General features: G+C 34.7%; 3 protein-coding genes across 14 annotated transcripts in view; 1 reads left to right on the top strand and 2 right to left on the bottom strand.

The window, feature by feature from the left end:
- Positions 1–48: 48 nt before the first annotated feature.
- LOC125050168 lies at positions 49–3,254 on the bottom strand. Of its 4 annotated transcripts, none has more exons than XM_047649808.1 (6): positions 1,579–2,010; positions 1,385–1,507; positions 1,091–1,293; positions 830–1,000; positions 575–757; positions 49–497 (listed from the first exon to the last, which is right to left on the bottom strand). In XM_047649808.1, the coding sequence occupies exons 1-6, from the start codon at positions 1,691–1,693 to the stop codon at positions 411–413; spliced, it is 882 nt and encodes a 293-aa protein (XP_047505764.1). In that variant the 5' UTR covers positions 1,694–2,010; the 3' UTR covers positions 49–410. The 4 variants fall into 4 exon arrangements, with proteins under 4 accessions (XP_047505764.1, XP_047505765.1, XP_047505766.1 ...); XM_047649809.1 differs by lacking the exon at positions 1,579–2,010 and adding an exon at positions 3,098–3,254 and having other exon boundaries at positions 52–497; positions 1,385–1,513; XM_047649807.1 differs by having other exon boundaries at positions 55–497; positions 1,385–1,513; positions 1,579–2,003.
- On the top strand, positions 2,349–20,045 carry LOC125050166 (heterogeneous nuclear ribonucleoprotein 27C). Of its 8 annotated transcripts, none has more exons than XM_047649797.1 (10): positions 2,349–2,489; positions 3,935–4,138; positions 7,104–7,294; positions 7,886–7,968; positions 8,449–8,669; positions 9,091–9,287; positions 9,597–9,686; positions 9,912–10,087; positions 13,075–13,150; positions 18,631–20,045. In XM_047649797.1, exons 1-10 carry the CDS (start codon positions 2,452–2,454, stop codon positions 18,747–18,749), a joined length of 1,395 nt encoding a protein of 464 aa, XP_047505753.1. In that variant the 5' UTR covers positions 2,349–2,451; the 3' UTR covers positions 18,750–20,045. The 8 variants fall into 8 exon arrangements, with proteins under 8 accessions (XP_047505753.1, XP_047505752.1, XP_047505755.1 ...); XM_047649796.1 differs by having other exon boundaries at positions 18,619–20,045; XM_047649799.1 differs by lacking the exon at positions 9,597–9,686 and having other exon boundaries at positions 18,619–20,045.
- The window catches only part of LOC125050167 (ankyrin repeat domain-containing protein 29-like), a 23,130-nt gene continuing 18,177 nt past the window's right edge, over positions 19,220–24,172 (bottom strand). The window contains exons 9-12 of one of the 2 annotated variants that reach the window (XM_047649805.1): positions 22,847–22,981; positions 21,226–21,298; positions 21,020–21,124; positions 19,220–20,619 (exon numbers count right to left, since the gene is read on the bottom strand). In XM_047649805.1, coding sequence (XP_047505761.1) covers positions 21,099–21,124; positions 21,226–21,298; positions 22,847–22,981 — 234 coding nt within the window. In that variant the 3' untranslated portion in view covers positions 19,220–20,619; positions 21,020–21,098. The remainder of the gene's footprint in view (positions 20,620–21,019; positions 21,125–21,225; positions 21,299–22,846; positions 22,982–24,172) is intronic. The other variant, XM_047649806.1, reaches the window with a different exon arrangement.

Below are 24,172 nucleotides of genomic sequence, written 5' to 3'. Positions count from 1 at the left end.
TACATAAAGTACTATTATTTTTTGTTGGTGCTTAAGGAATACTAAATAGAAAATGAAAAGAAAGAATTTTAGAATTATAATTTTTTTTATTTCATGAAGCTGTAACCACAGAAACATAGTAAAAGTGCAGTGTAATTCTAGAGATTAAGCAACTCGCAGTCCCGAGTTCCAGAATCATAGCTGTAAGTACTATAAAAAATTTGGATACAAAAGGATCCTCGCCCTGCCTAACCCTGGCAGGGCCAACGTCTCAAGTGGCTAAGATGGATAAAAAGTTGTATATAAACATCAGAACACTGAACATGTCAGAAACACTTCGCTATCGCGATTAAAGTTGTAGCTGTAGTAAAATTTTGTTTAAGATCAAGGATAGTTAGAAATATGTTTAGTTTGTCTTAAATTTAAACGTGCTATTTTGTAAAAATTACAGGTGTTGATCCAATAACCACAGGAATTTCCATATTCATACTAAAATGAAATCGAAAACAGACTGTGATCTGAAAAATAAGAAATTAAATTATTATTGCACGCCATCAATAAAAAACAGCAAAAAGCGGTTAAAATTATATTCTACCTTGTAAACGTAAGAGATTTTTATCAATGTACGATCCAAATTTATTGTAGACGGTACAACCGGTGGTATATCTATTAAAAATGTGTATGTTTCTTCCAAGTTGTTTTTAAAGTCTTTTAAAAAAATTTCATGTATTTTCTTTTCAGTATTATAATAACCCGATATCACTGTGTATTCTAATTTCTAAAAATAATATTCATACAATTTTTAAATTTTAGTTTAATCTTAACTTACTTATTATTACACACCACACACCTGAAGAAGCGATATCACTATTTTCGACACTTTGATCTTTTTTTCGTTAGTTATGTATGCTACAAATGGTATATTTCGTTGATTAGATCCAATACCTTTATATGTTTTTATTCTAAACTGATATTGTTTAAATTTACCAAAACTCTTGGTAAGTTCATACAGGTACTTCTCCTGAAAAAGCAACATTGTTATTTTATTATGTCCCTTTTTTTAATTTTGCTAATAAAACTTGATATAATTCTTAATATTATATATACTCACATTGTAAGACGTAAACTCGAAATTATTAAGGTTTAAATGTGTAACAACAACAAATGGAAATACCCGTTTTTGCAATCTTTTATTAGTTTTTATTATAACACGATATTGTGTTTTGGCTACTGAATCTTGGAAACTTGATGGTATATTACGAGGAAGAATAAAATGGAAGGGGATACTTAAATTTTTTGATAACAAAGTGTTCTCTGAAAAAAACGATTTGTTAAGTAAATTCGGAATCTGATCTATACCAAATAACATTTATACTAAAGTCGCATGTAATATTTTAATTCTTACCCTTAGTATCAATCGATATATCGATTCGAAGAACTTCAATTTTTTCTGAATAGACTTTAATATGTGGTATGGTAGGCATTGGACGTGTCCATCTTGCTTTACTTGTTCCCTTAACATTTAACACTAGGCCTATAATAATTAAGTATTATTACTTAAGATAGTTATGAAAATTTTATTAAAATAAATCGTATCACCTTTTACCACGCTATTGTGTTTTAATCCAAATATTACAGATCCCGTTACAATATCACCAGAATAAAAATATCCCTTATAATTATTAAAAACAACTTGACAATTTTCTAATACCATGTTACATGCAACAAATATCTGTTTTTAGTTTTAAAATCTAGACTAGGTTATATATACACGGAAATTTGAATAAATAATCGATAATGTGCAAATATTATAATTTTTATCAACTGATATAAATAGGTACATATGATAAAGCGTTATCTTATTGTAATTGTTGTTGTTTCTTAACTAAAGACAGATTAAGAGATAGTTTCTTCATCTACATATATTGTTAAAACGTTAATGTTAACTCTTAAAAGAAAAACATTTTAAAATCAATTTTTAAAATTCTATACTATTTTTCTACAAACCAAAATCAAAATCAGATCTTTACTTTTAGTTACAGATAATATTGTGTGTTTGTGGTATAGTCTGTGGAATAATTTAAAAGTGTCATGTGTACTTCCACCTTTTTATTTTTTTTAGTAGCAACTTCTTGAAGCGCCATCTTAAGTGAAGAATAAGAAACACGTGTCTCATTCAAATTTCGAAAACAATTTAATTGTTTTAAATCTTTATATGCAGTTTTTAAAACTATATTATTATAATATAAATCAAATATATTTATTTTTGCTTTTTCATTTTTATTGTATATATTAAATTCAACCTTGTATAAAAATAAAATAAAAAAAGATTACATTTGACTATTTCCTCATGCCATGACTTTTTTGGGTAAGCGGATGTGGTTGGTCCGCCATATCATTCGTGTGGGTCTGTGCTTGTGTGGTTTGGGTGTCTTACCGGTGCCAACCATTATTTTTAATTAGTAATAAGTTATGCGTATGAATCCAGACATGGACGATGATGAGAAGGGGTAAGTAATTTGGATTATATTTTAGATAAACTGATCTGCTTCGTGTACGTAAACTATAATAGGTCAAATTGCATGTTCGCTTGGTGTGTCGCATTTCACGGCAAGGCAGCAAGGCTAGCAAGCCATCGTTACGAAATTATTATGTTACATATTCATTGGAAAATTGATTGATTTCTTAGGATATTTTTGTGTTTTAATTATAATCTAAGTTATGAAAGAGTCAACGCTCATTAGCCTTTTACCGGCGAACGGCCACCGACCCCAAGCCTTTCCGTGTAGCGATCATGGCAGCTTCACTTTCCCATTACTTAAACATTGATGTATTTCAGTATTAAAATTACTTATTTGTCTATCATTTAAGTTTTCGTTATAATAACAACATCTAACCAATATTTACAGTGTTAAAGTTTTAAAATTGTAGGTTGACTAAATATAACCTTTCTGTGACTAATTTATTGCTTTCTCTTATCAACGAATTGTATGGCACTTAAGTTTCCATATTTTTGAATTTCACGATACGTAAATCTTTCGGTTTGATATCCGTGAGCTTGACTTTAATGAGGTTAATAGAGCGACATTGTGCTGCCGCGTAGCTTTTCTTCACTTACCTTACTCTGCTAAAACATGCTGATTCATTTGCATAATATTCACCGCGTTGTTTTCTGTGGTAATGTATTCGAATTGATTAAATTATGTTTACATTTTATTCATATTTCTTTATTAACTTCAATACGCTTCGTCGACTGAAGTTGACACGTCTGCGCCTTTAATGTCTGGTTCAATGTGGCATAAATTGTACATTAATAATTATTTTAAACAATTACTTAAAAGTATACGGTATGACTCATTACTTAAGAAATGAAGTATACATCGCACATAACGTCGTAATTTAGTTAGATAATACATTTCCTTGGTTCTTAATTTTTATCTGTAAATAATACTTGTTATCACTATTTGAGTCAAAAGCAGATGTTATGTTCTGATAAATATCTAATGGTATTGGGGTCAATACATAATTGTCTTATAATTATTTTTACAAAGTAGTTATATCATTTGTATACACTTGTATATACATTGTTAATGAGGCATTAATTGTAAATAGAACCACACTCATAATTTTAAAGTACAGTATATTAACATTATCTGGTTAGCATCAAAAATTACAGAAGTCCTTTTTTAAGATATCCTTTAAATTTTTAGTAGATTGATGATATCTACAAGTTTTAATTTGTAATTTTCATATTAAAAGCATTTTCTCGTTCATGTCTAGTTCTCCTGTTGAAGTAATTAGGGTGTGTTTTATTCTAGTTTATTTTATTTCAATAAGCCAGCATTATGTTCATGCCATGATCAATTTGAGTCGGTGTCCAGCGGTACCTATGTTTAACACTATTTATAATCATTGCAACAACTTATAATTAATGATTTCCATTGTTTTGCTACAGAAAACTGTTTGTTGGTGGGCTATCATGGGAGACATCGCAGGAGAATCTCCAGCGCTACTTTTCACGTTATGGTGACGTGATTGACTGTGTGGTGATGAAGAATAGTGAGTCTGGCCGCTCCAGAGGCTTCGGTTTTGTGACCTTTGCTGAGCCCTCACTTGTTAATATTGTCTTGCAAAATGGCCCTCATCAGCTTGATGGCAGGTTAGTAACATAATTACAATATTTTTTAAATAACTATAAAACAAATTTCTAATATATGTTATTTTATAGATTGAATAAATTTAAACCACACATAGCACTGAGCTTACAAAAAGGATTGCTATAATATATCTTGTTTGTTTTCCTTATTGCAAAGTAGCAAGTTGCCAAAAATATTATATGGGCACATGAGTCCATTATATATAATTTATTTAATAAAGACAATAATTTGTACAAAATAACTTAATTATCAAACATTTGTGTAAACAATTGGAATTTTCCATGATAATTAATGAGTTACATGTAAAATTCTCTGTTTTATTTAAACAGTTCTATACATTCCAAACAGTCATGTATATACATAAATAAAATGTATAGAATAATAATATCTAAAGTTAGTGTATTGAAATTGTAAGGTACAAATTTTTTATTTATTCATTTGTTCTAGACTCATAAACATTATATACCAATTACAAACATTATTTTATATTGTTTTGTAAATGTATTTTCAATATCATTTGGGGTGTATGTTCAAATGTTCAAATCTAGACTTGATATGGTAAAATGGAAATTAAAAATGTATTGTTAATCGTCACTATAGTAAAATCGACAATCACCCAATAACATCTCGCTTATAAAATAATAAGTATACTAGAAAAAAATAAATCTAACACATTAGTGAAAGTCATACAAATTGGAAAGTTGTTCTCAGATTAGCACATTATGTGCTTTTACTCTTAGAATAATGAAAGTAAATTGCAAATTTTTGCAATAAATTCATATGATTATTTTGGTATTATGGACTTGTTTTGAAACTGGAGGATTTTAAATGAACAATTTAAATATTGTAATTTCACACTATACTTTGTAGATTTTTATCAATGTTAACTTATAAAACCACACACAAAGAAATGCCTTATGTGACACTAATTTAATGCTTGCATACTTCAACAAATAAATCTAATATACAAGAAGATAACTTAGTTTACCAACAAATTGGTTTTGAACAACAATTACATGTAGTAATCTGAAGTTTAAAGTGTTGTTATTAGGTCTTTTGTGTACTATAGCGTAAGCTCACTGTCATAAGCCGATAATACTCTTCTTGTTTGCAGCTTCAATTTTTAAAATTCATAGTTACACATGTGCTTAATTTAATGTTTAATTATTTTAAGTAATATTGAATTTAAATCTGGGGATTACTTCTCTAAATCATAACGTAAAATTGATGAATTATTCTTATCTTTCCCAACCTGACACACGCTTGGGCGTTGGCGATAAATTTTTGCGTCTTTCAGGAACCATTTTTTTTATGAAGATCAGCAGGTATAAGCAGGTCATTCTCCTTTCCAAATTCTATTGGAATTGATTGACAAAGCATAATAGACAACGGCATCGTTGAAAAAATTCTTTTACAACGAAAATATTTTTCATCGATTGCCTTATTTGGTCGATTTGATAAAAGAAATAAAAAAATCTAACCTAGATTCATAATAGCTCATAATTTGGCCTTAATCAGGCAATGAACTTTGATTGATAACAGTACATTTCGTCCGCGACCGTTAGAACACGGTGACTCGTATAAATTCGCCATGAAATATTTTTAGCACACTGACTATGCCTAAATGATCGTGCTCACGGTTACGGCTATTCATTAACTATGTACTTTTAAACTATAGCTCCCACTTGACTAGGCGCTTTATGCGTATACTGATCAAAATTCTGGGTATAAGTCTCAATCACGCCGGACTCGAGATGAATAATTTACGTTAGAATGAAGACTACTTTTCCAAAATACCACATCCAGGCAGTGCTTACGATATCTATGTTGTTAGTACGTTCAGATGTTTGTGGGACATTAACCGCAAATCAGCATATACACATTGTTTCGCTAAACATTTTTGTGTCTACAAAATTTGCTACACAATACAAAAACGTCTGTTTTGGCAACGGTTATTTTTGTAAAAGAATTATTGTCTAAGTTTAAAGCCTATGTTAAATACGTGCCAATTCTTCAACAAGTTGTTGTGATATTGTATTCACATGCCGCTTGCTGGCATTTCTTACATTACATTGTTTTAGCACGTATTAAGAAGTGTATATTCAACAAGTATTTATGAGATTTAAATGTCAACGTCGGAAAACCGGAATCGTATTTTATTATTTCTGATATAAGTACCTAGGAGACAGGAGCATTATAGAAGAGGCAATTTTTTATTTTCACTAAAATTACCCGGACATCCGCATAGATATAATCTATGTCTAATACTAATAGGAACTGGTTTTTAAAAACTTCCTATGGCTGAGTTTATCAACACGTAAATGTTAATTGTTCCAAGGCGCCATTTTGTCGCTAAACAAATACGAGCGTTGAACTATAAACGGCCTGTGCGAACGGTCCTAAATCAGAGAAGTTATTTCATCGGTCGTTAAATTTAATTATTTATTAGGGTGTTACACTTTGATCCTGCTTAAAATTGAATAAAGTCTTGTTTTAAGAAAATGGGAACAAAGACAATTAATGCTAAAGAAAAGCAATAAGCTTATTTTAAAAAAAGTGTCTTTCTATTATTCTATTCAGTTTTGTATACATTTAAGGATATGCTTAATAAAACACTAAACAAATGAGAACTACCTACAGTGATTAAGCTTTAAGAATGGCATTCATCCTAGAATCGAGAGAACAATGCCCCATAGATACAGAGATAATACCGGCCTGCTATTATGTGAAAAACTATTGTGGATATCTGTATGTATCGTAGCGCCCGCACTCGATATCTATTTTATAAGAGAAATCTGGGTTTCAAGTTATTGGCCTACGTTTGTAGCAGAAAAGTGATTTTAGGGAACAATTTATTGTAATATATAAAAATATTTTGTATTTTAATAATGATATTGCAATTTTTTTTATTAATTTGTTCTTAAATTGATGAACGGTATATTAAAAAGTAAAAAATATTGTTTGTAGGACAATCGACCCGAAGCCATGCAATCCACGCACGCTTCAGAAGCCCAAACGTGGGGGTGGCTATCCCAAGGTATTCCTTGGGGGTCTGCCTTCGAACATTACTGAGACCGATTTGAGAGTTTTCTTCGGAAGATACGGAAAGGTCATGGAAGTCGTAATCATGTACGATCAGGAAAAGAAGAAGTCCAGAGGTAAGTTAACATCTAGTGTGTAAAACAACCTAAACCTAAAATGTCTAATTTACTCATTTTCAAAGTTATTGACTAAATGAAATAAAATTGATTATTTCTAATCAGTGTATGTCATGCTTTTGTTCTTGGACAAGCTAGGTTACGGTTTTTGTGTAAAAGTCTATGCCATTAGTGACTTTTGAGAATTCAACATTTTTTGCCACCTCAATTTCGAACAGGTAGTCCCGTCCGTTTTTTTTAACTATCCTTTTGAAACTTGCTAACAAAAAGAGGTTCCATTTAAACATAAATTTCCCGAAATGACCACTGAATATTTATATCCACATCCAGGCAGTGCTTACAATATCTATGTTGCAAGTACGTTCAGATGTTTGTGGGACACTAACTGCAGATCAGCATATACGCATTGTTCTCGTGAACATTGTGTCTACAAAATTTGCGACAGATTTTTTTTGCTATGATTTATTTTTCGGCCATTGTGCTTCACATAATGACGGGGCTGAAAGAATTCCCGAAAATATTGTTCTAGATATTCACAACAAAGTTCACTTGGAAATAGTCTGATTGTAATTTTGATTTGTCGTAATTTAGGTTTTGGTTTCCTGTCATTTGAAGATGAGATGTCCGTAGAACGTGTGACTCAGGAACATTTCATCAACCTTAATGGAAAGCAGGTAGGTGATCTTTTTGTATTTATGGTATAACAACTCAAATATACACCTTTTAAAATTTAGGGTGTGTAAATAAAAAGGTAATCTAGTGTTGTCAATTAATCTATATTGAATTTTTTAATAATATTGTTTCATAATTATAATTTAGGTCACTGAACGTCTGCCAAAATAAATAAATCTGCGCCGTAAGAAAGATTTTCGCTCATTATTTTGTTGCGTGTATAATGCATACGCAGCATTTTCTTGCTAAGCCCATTTGGTATAAACTATAATATAGTTTATAAGAGTTATTTTTCACGTCAATTAATTTGAAACATGTAAATTAATGTCTGGTGGACTACCTTCCGACACCCTAGTTATTTAAGGGTGCAGTTCGTTTAATGAAACAATAATTGTCTCTGTTTGGAAGTAATAAGTTCTATCTATAATATTATTCACTGAGATTTTACGGGACTCGATTTCAATGGACCAAACTTCCATTAGGTGGAAATTAAGCGCGCTGAGCCCCGTGATGGGTCTGGAAAATTGGGTAGTGGCGGTAGCGGCATGGGTGGCGGTGGTATGGGTGGAGCCCCCGGGGACGCGCCCGCTGCAGGCCAATGGGGACCGCCTCAAGCCCCAATGAATATGATCCAGGGCCACAATGGACAGATGGGTGGTCCACCCATCAACATGCCTATGGCTGGACCGAACATAATGCAAGGGTAAGTTCTCATTAAATAAGTTTATAAAAGTCAATATGTCACATGAAAAGTAAATATGCTGGTTTCATATTCATCGTCTCTTATCAGTATCGATTCATGTTTCTATAAATTTCCACATCCAGGCAGTGCTTACGATAATTATGTCGTTAGTACGTTCAGATGTTTGTGGCAGAGTAACTGCAGATCAGCATATACACGTTGTTCCTATGAACATTAGTGTCTACAAAATTTGCAACAAATATTGCCTCTGGCAATATATATTAATTACAATATACTTATGAAGGTGCTGTTCTATTTCTTAGTTCAATGTAAATATCATGTTATACAAATATATTTTGAAATAAATAGGTTATTAGTTTTCGAGACCTCGAAAACGTTGTAGCGTAGACAGGTTAAAGCAAAGTCGAGCCTAATATTCCAGATACCAAGGCTGGGGGACATCGGGGCAGACTTCGTACGCGTCGTACGGCGCAGCCGGTGGAGGTGCGGGCCCCGGCAACTACCAGGGCTGGGGTGCTCCGCCCGGGCCCCAGGCTCCGCCGCACGCGCCCGCCTGGCCTGCCACTAACAACTACACGCAGCACGCGCAGCCGCCGGCTCAGGGCTACGGCAGTTACGGTAATATATTACGAATTCACAGGCTCCGGCTACCGGGATTCTCCCGCACCTGATAAAAGTTATTCACTAGAACGTCCCCCCGTTAAAGGATCCGGCATACTGAGTAGGTAGTTGAAGTTTAGCTTTCGGTGTCAAACATGAAAATGATATAATGCGTATTTCGTAGTCTCGACTCGTGGCGGGTAATGAACAAATACAGTCTTTCCTTGTTTTCACTGCATAAACGACAGAAACGGCAATAGTAGTATCTCATATTCGTGCATCCGGGCATAAATGCGGCCGCTAACGAAGGGTATGTTGTGTATGCAGCGAACTACAGCTCGGCGCCGGCGGGCGCGTCCGCGGGCGGCAGCTGGACCAACTGGAACATGCCGCAGAACTCCAACTCGACCGGCTCCGGTTAGTCCCTGTCCCTTACTACCCGCGTTTTTATTTGTTTCGCTTGCGCCCGCCACCGCTGATTGGCCACAGAGCTAATACGAATTAGTCATACGTAGAAATAGTAGAAGAGACGATCGCCCATTCTCATGCGTAGACCCATGCTTGTGTTGCTCCTTTTCGACCCTATTACGGTAGACCTCTCGACGAGTGAGGCGGATCATAAAACAAACTTTTTTTTCGCAGGATCGTACGTGCCGCTGTCCGAGGGCGGCGAGATGTACGGACGCGGCGGAGGCGCCGGAGCCGGAGGGGCCGCGCCCGCCTTGGCCGGAGCGCTCTCTTCTGCGGCTCTCAGCAAGTCATCGTCGGCCGACTACAGCACTTACCAACAGTACCCGCCGGCTTATCAGCAGGACCAGGTACGCCCACACACGTACACGCAATGACTCGTATAAGTACGCGCCCGAGGGGCGAAGGGTAAAGGCATATATTGCGTTCGATGACTAAACTTGAGAATATATCATTTTTCTATTCTTGAGAAAATCCTTTGTGCATTCCCACCGAACTATCCAGAAAATGAACTTGATCGATATTTATTGAATTTTTAAGATATTTGCTTTTGCCCCTTGCCCTATACGCGTAAACTTCAAATCGCCCAAAAAAGAACTTCGACTTATTTTTCATTTCCTGTTTTTTTCTTGAAATTGTAATGAATTGTACACAAACTCCCAGGTGGTTTTTAATAAAAATGTCGATGCAAATATGTACACGAAATAAATTAAATATGATTTATTAAAAACCGCCTGATGTATGACATTTGCTCATCATCTAATTTGCTAATTTTAAAAATATGAAAATGTTCAATTTATTATCAGTTTTCGTCTTAAGGCTGGCATACTGAGAAATATTCGACTAATGTATGCCGGACTTAAAATATTGCTTTTCACGAAGTTTTGCTGAAGTACTTTAACCAGATTCCTTATCATGCTTTAACCATAAAATCTAGTGCGTGCCTAATGGTATTTGCAATTTATAACGCTTCAAACGTTTCACTTTTAATACATTTAGTTTTCATTTCAAATTGTTTGATTAAATTAATTGCAAATACACTTGGACAGTTCGAAAGCCGCGTTGAAACGCGTCAGGAAGTGGGTTTCGATGTGAGGCAGAATTATTAAACTCATGGCAGTGGTATTAGCGCTTGTGGGTTGGCTGCTCAAAACCAACTGGATAGTTAGTAGTTATTGAATTTTTGAGAATCACCTGAGTAATGTTTTTATCAAAGCTTTGCATGTTATTTAAGCTGAAACGACGTAATACCAATTCTATCCAGTTTGTTGCCTTCGCAAACAAATCATTTCTATTGCAATAATAATTCCCAAAATAAAAGTACAGCCAAGTTAACTCATTTAGTGACCCTGGGGCTCGCTGCTTTCCTTTATCCTCTGCTTTTCCGCATCCGTTTTAATTTGGCGTGACCGATCCCTGGCATGTGCGTATGCGACCCGTCCCGAGCGAGAGGCGAACGAGCGAGAGACGACTTAGATTTGGTTGTACTTTGTCTGTTTGTTTGCGATTCACGAATGAAATGACTCCACCGGTGAGCGAGTGACGTTCAGCGAAAACGTGACATTCGAATGCAAACAAACGTGTCCCGTGCGGCGCAGCATGAGCGCGCGCCCCCGAGTGCCTCACCTAGCTTTTCGTTTCGACCTGCGACATCGACGCCCACCCGTGCATGCTTCTAGTGGCGACCGCGGATGTGCGATGTCTTTTCGATTGGACGAGCCGAGTCGGCGACGTCACAGCTGGCGGTCGCACCGCATCCATAGTGAAAAATCGAGAAGATCGATGTTATCGAGTTTCGCTGAAGGTCTCTCGTCACCGCTCCGCCGTCCCTTCCCTGTCCCGTCGGAGGTCCCGCCGCTCCCTGAGCTCATTCTTCGGGAATAATTCACACGCTTACGGTTCCATCTTCACGCTCGACGCTACTCACATAATCCTTGCTATGAGTCGGAGCCGAATGTGGCGAGTGGGACTTTATGTCTAATTCTTCTTTTCCAGTTGGTCGATCAGGGCCAAGAGTGGCTCCTCCAGAAAGACAATTAAACGTTGGGGTCGGACGGGGGTATGTCGCGAAACGGGGATTTCTCACTATGGACGGTCGATCGTGCGAAGGTTTCGCGGGCTCACCTAAAAGGCATCGCACCGCACTAGATTTTTAAGCTTTACCTTAGTACAGTTCGTGACGCGCGAGAGCATTTTGTATCCTTCGAGAGATGACTCAAATATGCTTTTTTCATCTCGGATAACTGAGAATTGGCATTTAAAGTACAAATTAGTAAAATTTGGATTTTTCATATTGTTACAGGTTCATTAATAGATATATACTATTTTAACGATAAAAATAATATTAAGAAGTGTACTTTAAGTGTTCAGAGATGAAATTCGATAATTCTGTTAATTGTAACGAGAGAGCATATTCCGAAACTGTGTCGCCATATATTCATGGGGCACTTATTGTACGACTAAACTATTAATATCGTAAGAATTGGACGCCCCATGACGACACAGCGAACGCCGAAGCCTGCCCATTCATTGGAAAATATATTTTTATACTTCATTATTGAACAATTCAAAAGCTTTTAATTTGACAGCCACAGGCTTCGGTCGCTAATACTTAGCGCGCGTTTGATATCCTTCGATTTGTCGTCAGACCCTTGAGCAGTTGTCTTTCCATTAATTTTCATTACCGAGTATTTTGAGTTTATTAAGAAATAAATCATTTGGACCACAAATCGTGAGGCATCCGACGATCGTCAACGCTAGTGGTCTATTTGATTTGCTTAATTTTAATTAGCTTGCTATCGTTTGAATATAAATTAGCCTGAGATCTGAAATAAAATAGGCCGCTTCGCTTTGACGATCCTTTATTTAACCCATACTATAATATTACTTAAAGTATAAGATGATATTGCCTAGTATACTACGTCTAGTATAACTCGGCAAAGACAACATATTATAATACAAATGTTTCAATAACGTTTTTCGAGGCCTATCTATAGTCAATAGATTAGATAAAATCACGGTGTGACTCAAAACATGGAATCGGTTTAACAAATGTGTTATCGATTATTTAAATACCATTCTCTCGACGCGATTCTAACGCTTTGTAAACGAACAGAATAAGTTCTCCAATGCGATTGAATCGTGACGAGAATATATCTGAGTCGGCGCGTCACGTTTTGCGCACGCCCGAAAGCCCCGCGACAGTATCACTTTAGTCAATCGTCACTTTGAACGACACGCTTTAGTGGCGTGCGGAAGAGCGGGCGCGTCTAGGTTATACTAGACGTGTACGTACGGGTGAGGTCGGGGTGGGGCGTTAACGTGTGCGGATGGTTAGGGCTCGTCGTACGGCGGCGCTTCTCGGGCCTACAGCGCGGGCGGCGAGTACCACTCGGGCGCCGCGCAGCCGCCAGGTGTGCATCCGCATCCGCACCACGCGCCCAAACACTTCAACGAGTTTAACAAGGAGTGGCCCGCCGCCTAGGCTCACCACGCGCCTTACACACCCACACCGAACACCTCGTCCGTCGAGACATTCTCTGCTCACTGCACTCGCGGGCCCACGGCTCGTGTCGACGATAGGCTCCTTTAAACCGAATCGAAATAAGATCTTAACTGCATTAACACAAACCCACACGCGTAAGGACGTACATTTTTATAATGTTAAACGATTAATGGATATTAGATTTAAAATACTTGCATGGATAAGTTGATCACGCTTAGCCATTCGTTTTTTGGTCGCTTTTTGCTGTGTTAAATGTTTCTCTCGTGAAGTCCCCGAAGTAATTTGATGAAATTTTCCTTTCCCCGAAGTCTCGCGGCCCCTCGACTAATTCCGAAGAACGCTGAAGTCAGCATGTCTTCTCTGCGACACGCATTCTTTTTAACTCTTTAATATTTTGGATGTGGGCTCTTAACGTATATAAACTTCTTATATATTTTTGATTGTCAATTATCATTTTTGGATGATTTCTTTTAATAACATCTCGATGGATCTTCGCGATCTAGTTAAGGTAGTGATGGTGTAATGTAACGTATGATCGGCGCCGACGAGCGCGGGCGAGGGCCGTCTCCGACGCGCATTTGACAGACAACGTACACGGCCGATATAGGGTGAGACCTAATCAACTTAACTTAAGCTAAACACTTGTATAAATATTTCGTATATATCTATATGTATGTTTAATATTAGAGGATTTTCGGTTATTACCACGCACTAGACTTAGGAAAACGGTAGCGAAGTAATAAAATTATTATTATGCGTTAATATTTAACAAAACATAGTATGACTGAACGTGATTCTTTTAATTAATATTTAACCTGTTATATAAAATAGGGGAACATTACCGTGTAAATGAGTATATTCGTAATTTTAGTTTCTCCTAAACATAGTATATCGATTTTTAGTTATTGCATTTTTAAGTTAACTGTGGAATTTAATAATTTAAATTTACCTGCCAAATTGTTAAATCAAGCGATAGTGTTGTATGTTAAGTGACTGACGAAGCTCAATCATTAGGATATAGATAGGGCTCGCTCCGCACCGTTCGCTCGGACTCTTGTACATATATATACTTACGTGTGTGTAAAGCATAATTTTAATCGAACCAATCGACAGATAGTTTTAAACTTTTAATTTGTACGATTGCCAAATATTTTTTAAAACTGTATAGATACGTCTGCGCTCACTATGAACGCGCTAGTGTTATCGCTATAGCGGCCGCCGGGGCGCGCTCGTCCGCTCCCTTCGAAGTGAGTTATAATTTTAATAACATTTTTAGATTAAATTTAATGTTAGTCCTTTACTGTACTATATCGCTCAATCATTTGACCGATCGACTGATTAAAATTTTAGTGATAAGCTAAGTAATTTAATCGCGGAGCGGCTGATTCGAGCGCGCCCCTTCCGCCGCGGTACATTATTTGTTGTAATAATTATCTTAGGGTTTACGACGTACTGATAGACTGCCCGCTCTTATACAACGGGAGCTGTTCCTTTAATTTTTAATATATAGATACGCGACCGCCCTAAGCGCGGCGCCTGATAAGATTTGTTATAAATGTTTTTACTAGACAAATTGTTGAATACATTAAATGCATAATTTGATCGCGTATAGTATAGGGTTATTTAAGATCGCACCATAAGTAAAGTATAATTTAAATACGACGATAATTGTGAGGAGTAAGCAAATTGATAAGCGACCCGGTCCGGCGAAAGGTGCGGAGTGCCAAATTAATGCTAAACATAATGAGGAAAAAGCCTTTACATTGTGATGTTCATAGTTAATGCACATAATATTGGTACATTTCTTATAGCTCTATATTAATTACACACGACTGACATAATCTAGGAATGGAAACTCGTACCTTAAACCAATATAATGAAATAATTAATTGATAAATAAATGATTGATAACAGTGCCTAATTGCCCACTAGGTTACGTGTAGACTTACTATTAACCGATTCGTTCACTCTCGTCTGATCGTTCCTATATTTAGGTTTAATTTATTTGAAATTCATTCCTCAGTTACGGCTCTTGTGACTAAGTCTCTTTAAGTACTCTAGGTTTGTTTGAACTGCACGTTCACGTCGCTTTGAATCGCGTTTTGTATTAGTTCCATTTCGCTATCCCACTGCATCTGTCCCGCTCTACGCGTTTATTCGTTTGCGACAACTCGCGCCACAAGTTTCATCATTTCAGAATAATTACTGTAGGTATAATGTACAACCACCGATGCTCGATCGAAATGAATAAAAACGATGCCTTAAAAAGTTAAGTAAAAATATATAGATAATTTATATTATATTCTTTTCAGTGATATTGAATTTAGCACTAAGATATTAGTAACGGGACGTAAACCCGCACTCACAAACGTTCGGAACAATTAAGCAAGTTAGTTTGTAATAAATCAATGTGGCAATCATCTAATTAAACATAAAGAGTATGATTTATTTATAATAAAGTATAATATGTATTAGAAATTTTAGATTTACTCAACCTTAAACTTAGTGCAAATTATTGTGAAAATCAATTGAAGACTATTTATATGAGTTTTTAATTATTATTATAGGAGGAAAGCATTAAATATTGGAGGAATTTATTAATTAAATAGTTAGCAAAAATACAAATACGATAAGACTCGTTAGAGGCTCGTCTGTCAAATGTACGCGGTTGGAGGTGGGCTCCAGGGGGAATGGGGGCGAGGGGGTGGCCTGCGTTCGTTGAGCGACCCCGCGTGGCGCACTTGCATACATTGCATTTTTAATATTACACTAAAGTAATATCGACATATGATAAAATGTTTACTGTATCTTAATATAATGTTTATAATACTTTAATCATGGCTTAACAGTAGTGATGTTTTGTAGTTAACCTTTCGACTCTTGTTTGTATTACTTTATATAGTGTACGCGGTTTTTATATGTGTATGTTTATTCAGTAGTATAACATGTTTGTGTAAAAGTGTATTTTGGTATTTGATAGCCAGCGCGACGCGTTGCGAGCGCAACATCAATAAACTTTATGATCGTAATTGACTAATTATATTACACGACCTCCCCTAGATGTAATGTTAGATTAGCTGACTCTTTTTAGGTTTATTTTACTCGTATTTGCATTTAAGGCAAATGCGTCGGCAGTCCGTAGCCGATTTTCATTAGTCGGTTCTAAACTTATTTTTAAAAACCAATGCAGGTATTATTATTAATATGAATCCTCGTATTTATACTAGAGTATTTAATATAATGTAATTATCGAACACCTATTAATCGTATAATAAAATGCACGGGCTTTACAGTTAATTATAACATTAATATAAAACTTAGGGCAAGTTGTTATTTATTTCTGTTTTAATTAAAATTTTGATGTTGATTATTTTTTTAAATATTTTTTTATAGTGAATTAAAGTACATATTTGATCTATTTAGATTACAAAATGATTAGATGAACTATCGACTGATGTACAATATTTAACGTAACGATTAATTATGGCAGTGTATAAGTTTTACTCGAGACGTTTCCACTACGGGGCGTTGTATTTATACTGACGTAAATTTATTTCTTATAATATGTAATTAATTGGAAGCGGCTACTGCGACCGAGCCACTTTACTAAGCATGTTACGGTTGTAAGACTATTATCTAGATTTGTTATAATCTTGTAATGTGTACTATACCTTAGCCCTAGAGTGCGTGCGCGCGGAGCGAGCGCGATCGTTCGCCGCGGCCGCGTTCGCTCCGCTTCTATATAAAAAGGAAAATTATGATAGACTTACGCGTGCGTCCTTGTTATTTTTTTTACAATAAACTAATGATAATTAGTTAATTACGGTTTATAATAATTATAACAGAAGCACTAAAATTTAAGACAAAAGCTTTGTATGAGATTTAAGTATTCGATGTAATGATGAAAAGTGCTATCACAGAACATTACACTTAAGGTTTTTTCAAAGTAGAAATTATGCATTATTCATATTAGGTACTTTGGGTATATATTTAGTTAGAGTTAACTGGTAACATTTAAGTATGTAGTTTGTAATGTAATGGAAAAATATTAAACGGTTTTGTCGTAGTTTTCTATTTAATAAGCTTCTTCTATATTAATGGTTTAAAGTAAGTAATTACTGGTTGATAAAATAAAAATATTAATATTACAACTGCAAATATTTGAGATATCTTATGATAAAATATATATCTACTTTAAGGACATTATAAAACGTAGATAATTAAAAGAAATCAAAAATTTCAAAATAAATGGCATTTTTAATGGTTGCAAACCTCACTCCCTCTAGATAAGTTATCATAATTTTTGTTTTTATGATCGTTAGTAATAATAGTCTTACTAAAACAATACTCTCAGCTAATGGAACGTGACAAGGTCGTTTCCATTAATTACCAAACTAATATCGAATGCACACAATCAATTGCACGTACTCATTACACAATCTAACTCAATTACGGTAAAGTATACTGTTGACGACCGCTTTATATTTAACTTGTAATCAATTTGAAAGTATCTTCCAAATTTTTCCTATGCATCTTTAAAATCTTTAATTTCACATTAGTTTACCATTTCTACGTAACGAAATACGTGTTCTGTAAATCATTGTTTCAAAGTGATCTCTTTGGTTAATGTCGTTTTAAAAAATATATATTTTAACGTACCAACAATATTCAGCAGAGGGTGACGGTGTTGTAGGCAGCAACGCGGGAAGTCCAAAATTCGTTCAACAGTTGAGCGATGCTATTGGAACACCTCCACAGGTTAATAATTAACATTATAAAATTGCGAACGCGTAGAAATGCAATAAATTATGTGGGGATGTGTTAAATGCGCATTTTGATGATTCTGATTTTAGCCTGCAGTATTCATAAAGAGCAAAAAAGTTAGCTTTATTCCTACTTTTTATATCTGAAATTATTCTGTCTATACAAACAAGTCACTAAGAAACTATTAATCCAGGTTGCTATGGTGTACTGCAGTGGTATGGTGTCACCACAGTCCTCATTTTGTAACGTTTCGGATATGTCCGCTTCTGCCTCAGGTTTTCCAATTATTTTCTTGTAGTACACATAGCTAGTATAGATATCTGATACAAATACACAAGTTTTATCGTAATTGAGTCGTATAGACGGTTCTAGAAAATTACTGAACTGATTTTGTACTTAAGTAGACTCATGTTAATTTAGTACCCTTATAGTTAGTAAGGTAATCTATCTATACTCGTGAAAAACGAAGGTGCGTGGTGCGGTGAGTTTTTTTACTTATTTAGTATTTGTAACTGGTAGTATAAAATTTATATTAATTAAAAAAAAATGATTTTGCTTTTTAATGTTGCTGTTGGAAACTGAATTCACCGTCGCCATTTAATTTTAACACAGGTTTATGTATAGGTGATGATTATGAATACACTGGCGGCTCCGGAGATGGTTACCAGAAGACATCCAAACGGAGCTACCACGGATCTTCGGGCGCTGCTTCCGCCTCTTCATACCATCCCTATCGGCGTTAATGAGTAACCCTTTGTTTCTCATGGTAGCCTGGTACCTGCGTTTGTGAACGGCTGGCTAGCGGTTCTCTTTTGACGTGGAGCTTTTTTCTTTCTTTTTTTACGATCCTCCTTAAGTTAGTTCACTTAGATTTTTGACTTTATTATAATGACATTTTTTGCCAATCATTACAGAACCGCGCAGCAGCTTAACAACTTTGTAAAATAATGATGTATCTTTTCTATGAGCAATCATTGAGTTTTTAAATGTCTTTTTTATGGAATCGCCTCTGTGAGAATTAATGAATTAGTATTTCTCTAAATGAAAATGCCTATGCATTTTTAAATATTATCTCAAAGGTGTGATTCCGTGTTATTGTTAAGAAGTTAGCATAGTTTTCTTATTCATGTACTTTCAATTTGGGTCTGAACTAGTTCCAAATTGTAGTTTTCACATACAATACGAATTGCTTTCGTAAAATAAGACAAAGTCGTATTTTTATATGATATATTTGATTAAAAGCATTTTAATTATATCAGTTACAAAAGTCAAGATAACATCAGTGTTATTTTCGATTTAACCAGACGGTTTACATAAAATTACTCCTAAGTTATTACGATATCGCGTCCAATTAGAATTACTGCATTTATAAACTTATCCTTTGAACTAGACAAAAGACATCGAATTTTTCATCTTGACAATTTTGATTTGATGCGCTTTTCACAATTCAGAAAATAAATGTCCATGTATTTAAAAAAATACCTTCGCAAAAGATACTACTGTTCAATGACTATGTATTTTGTTTATTTCAAATAAAATAACTTCTATCTATAAGTTTTCTTTAACTTTACAATCAAGACTGAATCCATTCCTCTGATGAAGCGAACCTCGTCGCGTAGTTGAATATTTTTTAAAAGATATTTATTTTTGAGATAAAGTTTAAATCACAATATATTTATAGAATCTAATATAATAAATACATTCAGGTAAGTTCTAATTTTAGAAACGTACAATCGATGTAATTAAATATTTTTTTTACTATGACTAATGTACTGTACATAATATTTTCAAATCGAAATAGTTAAGACGTATATCATAATGATTTTATAATATTAGGCCCTTAAATTAAGCGGTACATTTTAAATAGCACAAGATACGTAGTCTAACAATTCTTTGTATAAATAATATAGTTGTCTTATTTGCTATATTAACAAATTAATATAAGTAATATCTGGCTTAGATTTACATTACTGTGTTTCGTAATTAGCTATACAAAAATTACTTTGTAGATTCACGACTTAATAAAATGTATCAAGTCATCAGCGCGAATTATTTCTTAATTAAGGAGTAATTATTATCAAATCGTTATAAATGGACAGACTAGAATTTATAAGATCAAAAGCATTTATTGAATGGTCTCATCATTTTTATTGTGCCCAAGGAGAAAATTTTGACTAAAATTATAATTGGCTTGATAGGATAAGGCACTGGGATAAAAAGTCTCTTTTAGCGTAATTGAAGCATTTAATTGCAGTAGAAAAGCAAGGGTTTTAAATAGATAGGTGCCTAAAAACTAACTTCAAAAAATGTATAATTTAGTTACATAGTCTCAAATCAAAAATATTTAGGACACAAATGTGTAAAAGAAATAAGCTTTGCTTATGTTTTCTTTCTCAGTTTTCAAGCCACTTATTTATTAAAAAAAGCCATAACTTAAAAATTGTATATTAATTGGACAAGTAGATGCATAATTGCTAATTGAATATTAACCTATTCACGTCGAGTTCGAATGTCGCTTAACGCAATTGGTACATTGACATGGACCTGGGGGACTTTCGTACGACAAATGCGCCTGGGCAGCTCGATAGCATAACTCTCTGTAGCGAGCGCAACCTGGTAAATACAAATACATTGCTTAATCGCCTAATATGTGAGTCTGAATTTCTCGGAACCTTAAGTTTAACTTTACTTTCTTTCTATGTGCGCATTTAACATTCGCTCGAACGGCCAAGGAAAACATCGTGAGGAAACCGACATGTCTTAGACCTAAAAAAGTCGACGACATGTGTCAGGCACTGGAGGCTGAACACCTACTTGCCTATTAGATTGAAAAATGATCATGAAACAGATTTAGAAATCCGAGGCCCAGACCTAAAAGAGGATGTAGCGCCACTGATTATTTTTTTAAACGCAAGCACGAATTTGTTCGAAATTATTAGTGCACTATAGAATTTGGGAATTTTATTTATTATGCGAAGTTGATAAAGCTGAAGTATGTCCTGCAAACGGTTACCTGTTGGAGGTAACGCAAGTCTAGTATCTGCTGCAAAACCACGCTGTGCCAGTCTATCCAGCAGTGTCGTGGCTGACCATCACCTCTCACTGTCGCCCTCTGTAGCTGTAACACAGGCTGTTAGGTATAAACTTTTTTTGGGTAAATAAAATAAGATCTATTTGAGTTTATTCATACTATTTTATTATATTAGAAAAAGTTAGTACCCTCGATCGGCGCCGGTGAGTGACCTCCAGACTTCTCTTCAATTCGGGGGCTTGATGATCCGTCCGATTGTTCCTGTAGCAACAAATACATCTAAAATATGTAAGGTTAATTCACCTTTATAGCTTGCAAAAGCTGCACAGTTTACAATTAGAGGTCATGGCTGAGCTCACCTTATACAACAAAATAATATGCAGATTCGATAACGTTTTACATATTTTTAATTAAAATTATATTGAAAAGTGAACGGACAGGGTCAGTTGTGGTTTTTTTGCCGAATCAAAACCGGTAAGAAACAAATGCTGTTCCACGAAGGCGAAATGTTATAGCATATCTTCGTGTATTGAAAAACGACATGATTTTCCCAGTTTTCATATTGAAACCAGTGAGTTTACGTAATACAATTATAACTCGAACTACCCCATTAGCTGACCTGTCGCTACAGCCGCTCGTTGACATGCCGAGAGCAATTTGAAAACTTGATTTCAGATAGTCTAACAGTTGGTGAACTAGGTTAATTGCTCTGTATTGTACTGTCACAGCTCATAGGAAATAATGAAGCAATGAACATTTTCACATAACGCTTCTCTTAGGGAATAATAATTAGGTCAAGGATTGGAGGTAGTAACTATTTTAAAATACATGGCATTATTACAGTTATTTTTCAACTGGCTTGAAAAAAGAAAGTTATTAGATTGACCTATACCTATATTTGTGATGTTGTTGGAATTAGCTAATATTGCATTAGGACGATCTCTAGGACGTGTGCTATATTTCGACAGTGTAGGTCTGTAAGTTTGTCAAATTTGAAACTTATAGTAATATATTAGGCAACAACCCATATTTAAAAGCCTAGTTATTGTGATATGGTTACGGAAATTTCTAATAGGGAAGTGTATTACTTTTACTCCAGTTTTTTAAACCCCCGCGACATTTTTATTAAAATTTACACAAAAACGCCTGATTCACTTTTGCCTACGTTCCTGAATAATTTTTGGCTATCTTTTTGTACAGGATAAGTAAAATAATTGAAAAACAGTAGTCCTGTGAACTACCTACTTCATTCGCCGGTAAAGTAGATCTTGCAGCTCAGTGTTACACGATACAAAATCTAAAATTATCGTGATTCCGTGGAAACTATCAAACATAAAAGGCATCGGAATTCTATTTTTATCCGAAATGAGGTCATCTTAAAGAATCAACTTTTGTGACTTTTATTTGATGTTTATGTAATAATTAAATTATTATTTTAAGAGTAAAAGTTGTGGTATGAACTTCCTACCACACCCCTTTCTAGACATGGTGGAAAATTTACCTATTTATCAGAACAGAACTTCTATCGTGCGTAGGATTTATTTTATTATTAAGATTTTGTTATATGTGCCTCAGAGTTTCTGTAAATAAACCGGTATTGCTACAAATACCTTTATATGTTCGAGGAGCGAGTTTACAGTAGCGACATTAGGTATATATCCTGTCTAATTAATATTATTATTTTATTTATAGTTTCTTTCTTGTTAATATTAAGATATAGTATTTGACACTATTAGCTAATCTGAAAGAATATAATGCGTGTGTATTTTCATTATTTCATATATTAAATTTACTAAATAATTGATATACCTGATGATGATCAAGATTGGCTGTAGCAGTCAGTAGGCCTAATATTGCGGAGAAAGAACCTCTAGCCGCGCGCCGAAAGCCTTCAGGTGGTGACTCGGCAGCGCCGCCTGCAACGCTTAGTGGTGATTGAGACCACTGAAACGATTGATAATTAATAAAGAGGAAAAAACCGGATTTTTGTATGTTTATCTAAAACAACAGGACTGATTTATAAAATTCCACCATTAGTGTGGTTAGGGAGCGTTCAAGTATTACGTAACGCAATTTTTGGAGATTATTGACCCCCCCCCCCCCCCCCCGTGTAACTCGCCGTAACAAAATAAATGACCCCCCCTCCCAAAATTCGTTACTTGAACGCTCCCTTAGATAGTTACATTTTATTTTTAAATATCCAGCGTTGCGAGCTGGGACAGTCTGCTTGGTAAATTTATCATAACTAAGAATGCAGTGTTTCTTTTGAAACATGGTAAACAGTATTTAACTCTTTCTGATACCCATTTAATGTAATTTATTTATTATATAAAAAACTAAATTACTATTTAATTATTAATCCAATTATTTTACAGGAAGTAGACGTCGTCAGTAAGCTTGTATCCATTAATTATAAGCGTTCTAAAATATTCATAAACCCATAATTGCCTACGCGACTTAATTGTCGTAATTAACGCAACGCCGCGGAAGTCCTAATGAAATCAAGCAAACATTGATTCCTGTTTGGAATGTTTTCAACACTCTAGTGTGCGTTAATGAAAAAGGTAGACAATACATAAGAGAGGCTTAAGGCATGATGAGATTGATAACTTAAGAATTTCTACATTCCATATAGGTAGTTTCACATTTATACTTCCGGCTAACTTACCTACTACTGTCACACGACCGAGGATTTAAGCGTGTTTATTAATAAGATGTAGCAAAGCGTTTTATAAAAATTACAATTTAGTTAAAAATTATTAATGACAAATAGGTACTGACTGTAGGTATTCCTGTATATTTATTAATATTGATTACTTGTTTTCAAATTCTGTCCATTTCTTTCTGTTATAAATAGTAACTTGTACTTAAAATATTAAATGTTTTACTTAGTTTTTAGTTATTTAGTCAAAAATTGCTCAACACAACCCGTTGCGGTTGTTTGCTTTTCGAGATTTTCCAGTTTTAACTTCATCTATCAGTAAAGTTTTTCGTTTAACCGAGGAAAGTAGGTATCTTCCAAGTTTCAGCGCAAGTGTGTACAAAGTTATAATTAATTTTAAAGAGCTTTAAACCGTCACAGGCTCTGAATAATAAATAACAATTGTTTTAAAGTATATAAATGCTTTTCTGAAT

This window comes from Pieris napi, chromosome 6 (genome assembly GCF_905475465.1).
Source record: "Pieris napi chromosome 6, ilPieNapi1.2, whole genome shotgun sequence".
Classification (NCBI taxonomy): domain Eukaryota; kingdom Metazoa; phylum Arthropoda; class Insecta; order Lepidoptera; family Pieridae; genus Pieris; species Pieris napi.
The sequence above is the reverse complement of the archived record's forward strand: the minus strand, read 5'-3'. Positions and strand labels throughout refer to the sequence as shown.

Excerpts from the sequence above, each read along its gene's own strand:
- LOC125050168 (XM_047649807.1), bottom strand. The coding sequence starts at position 1,693 with ATGGTATTAGAAAATTGTCAAGTTGTTTTTAATAATTATAAGGGATAT. Across the intron at positions 1,514-1,578 it reads ACACAATAGCGTGGTAAAAG|GCCTAGTGTTAAATGTTAAG; the intron begins GTGATACGATTT and ends TAATTATTATAG. Across the intron at positions 758-829 it reads TAGTGATATCGCTTCTTCAG|AAATTAGAATACACAGTGAT; the intron begins GTGTGTGGTGTG and ends TATTATTTTTAG.
- LOC125050166 (XM_047649796.1), top strand. The coding sequence starts at position 2,452 with ATGCGTATGAATCCAGACATGGACGATGATGAGAAGGG. Across the intron at positions 9,687-9,911 it reads CTCCAACTCGACCGGCTCCG|GATCGTACGTGCCGCTGTCC; the intron begins GTTAGTCCCTGT and ends TTTTTTTCGCAG. Across the intron at positions 13,151-18,618 it reads GGGCGCCGCGCAGCCGCCAG|GTTTATGTATAGGTGATGAT; the intron begins GTGTGCATCCGC and ends ATTTTAACACAG.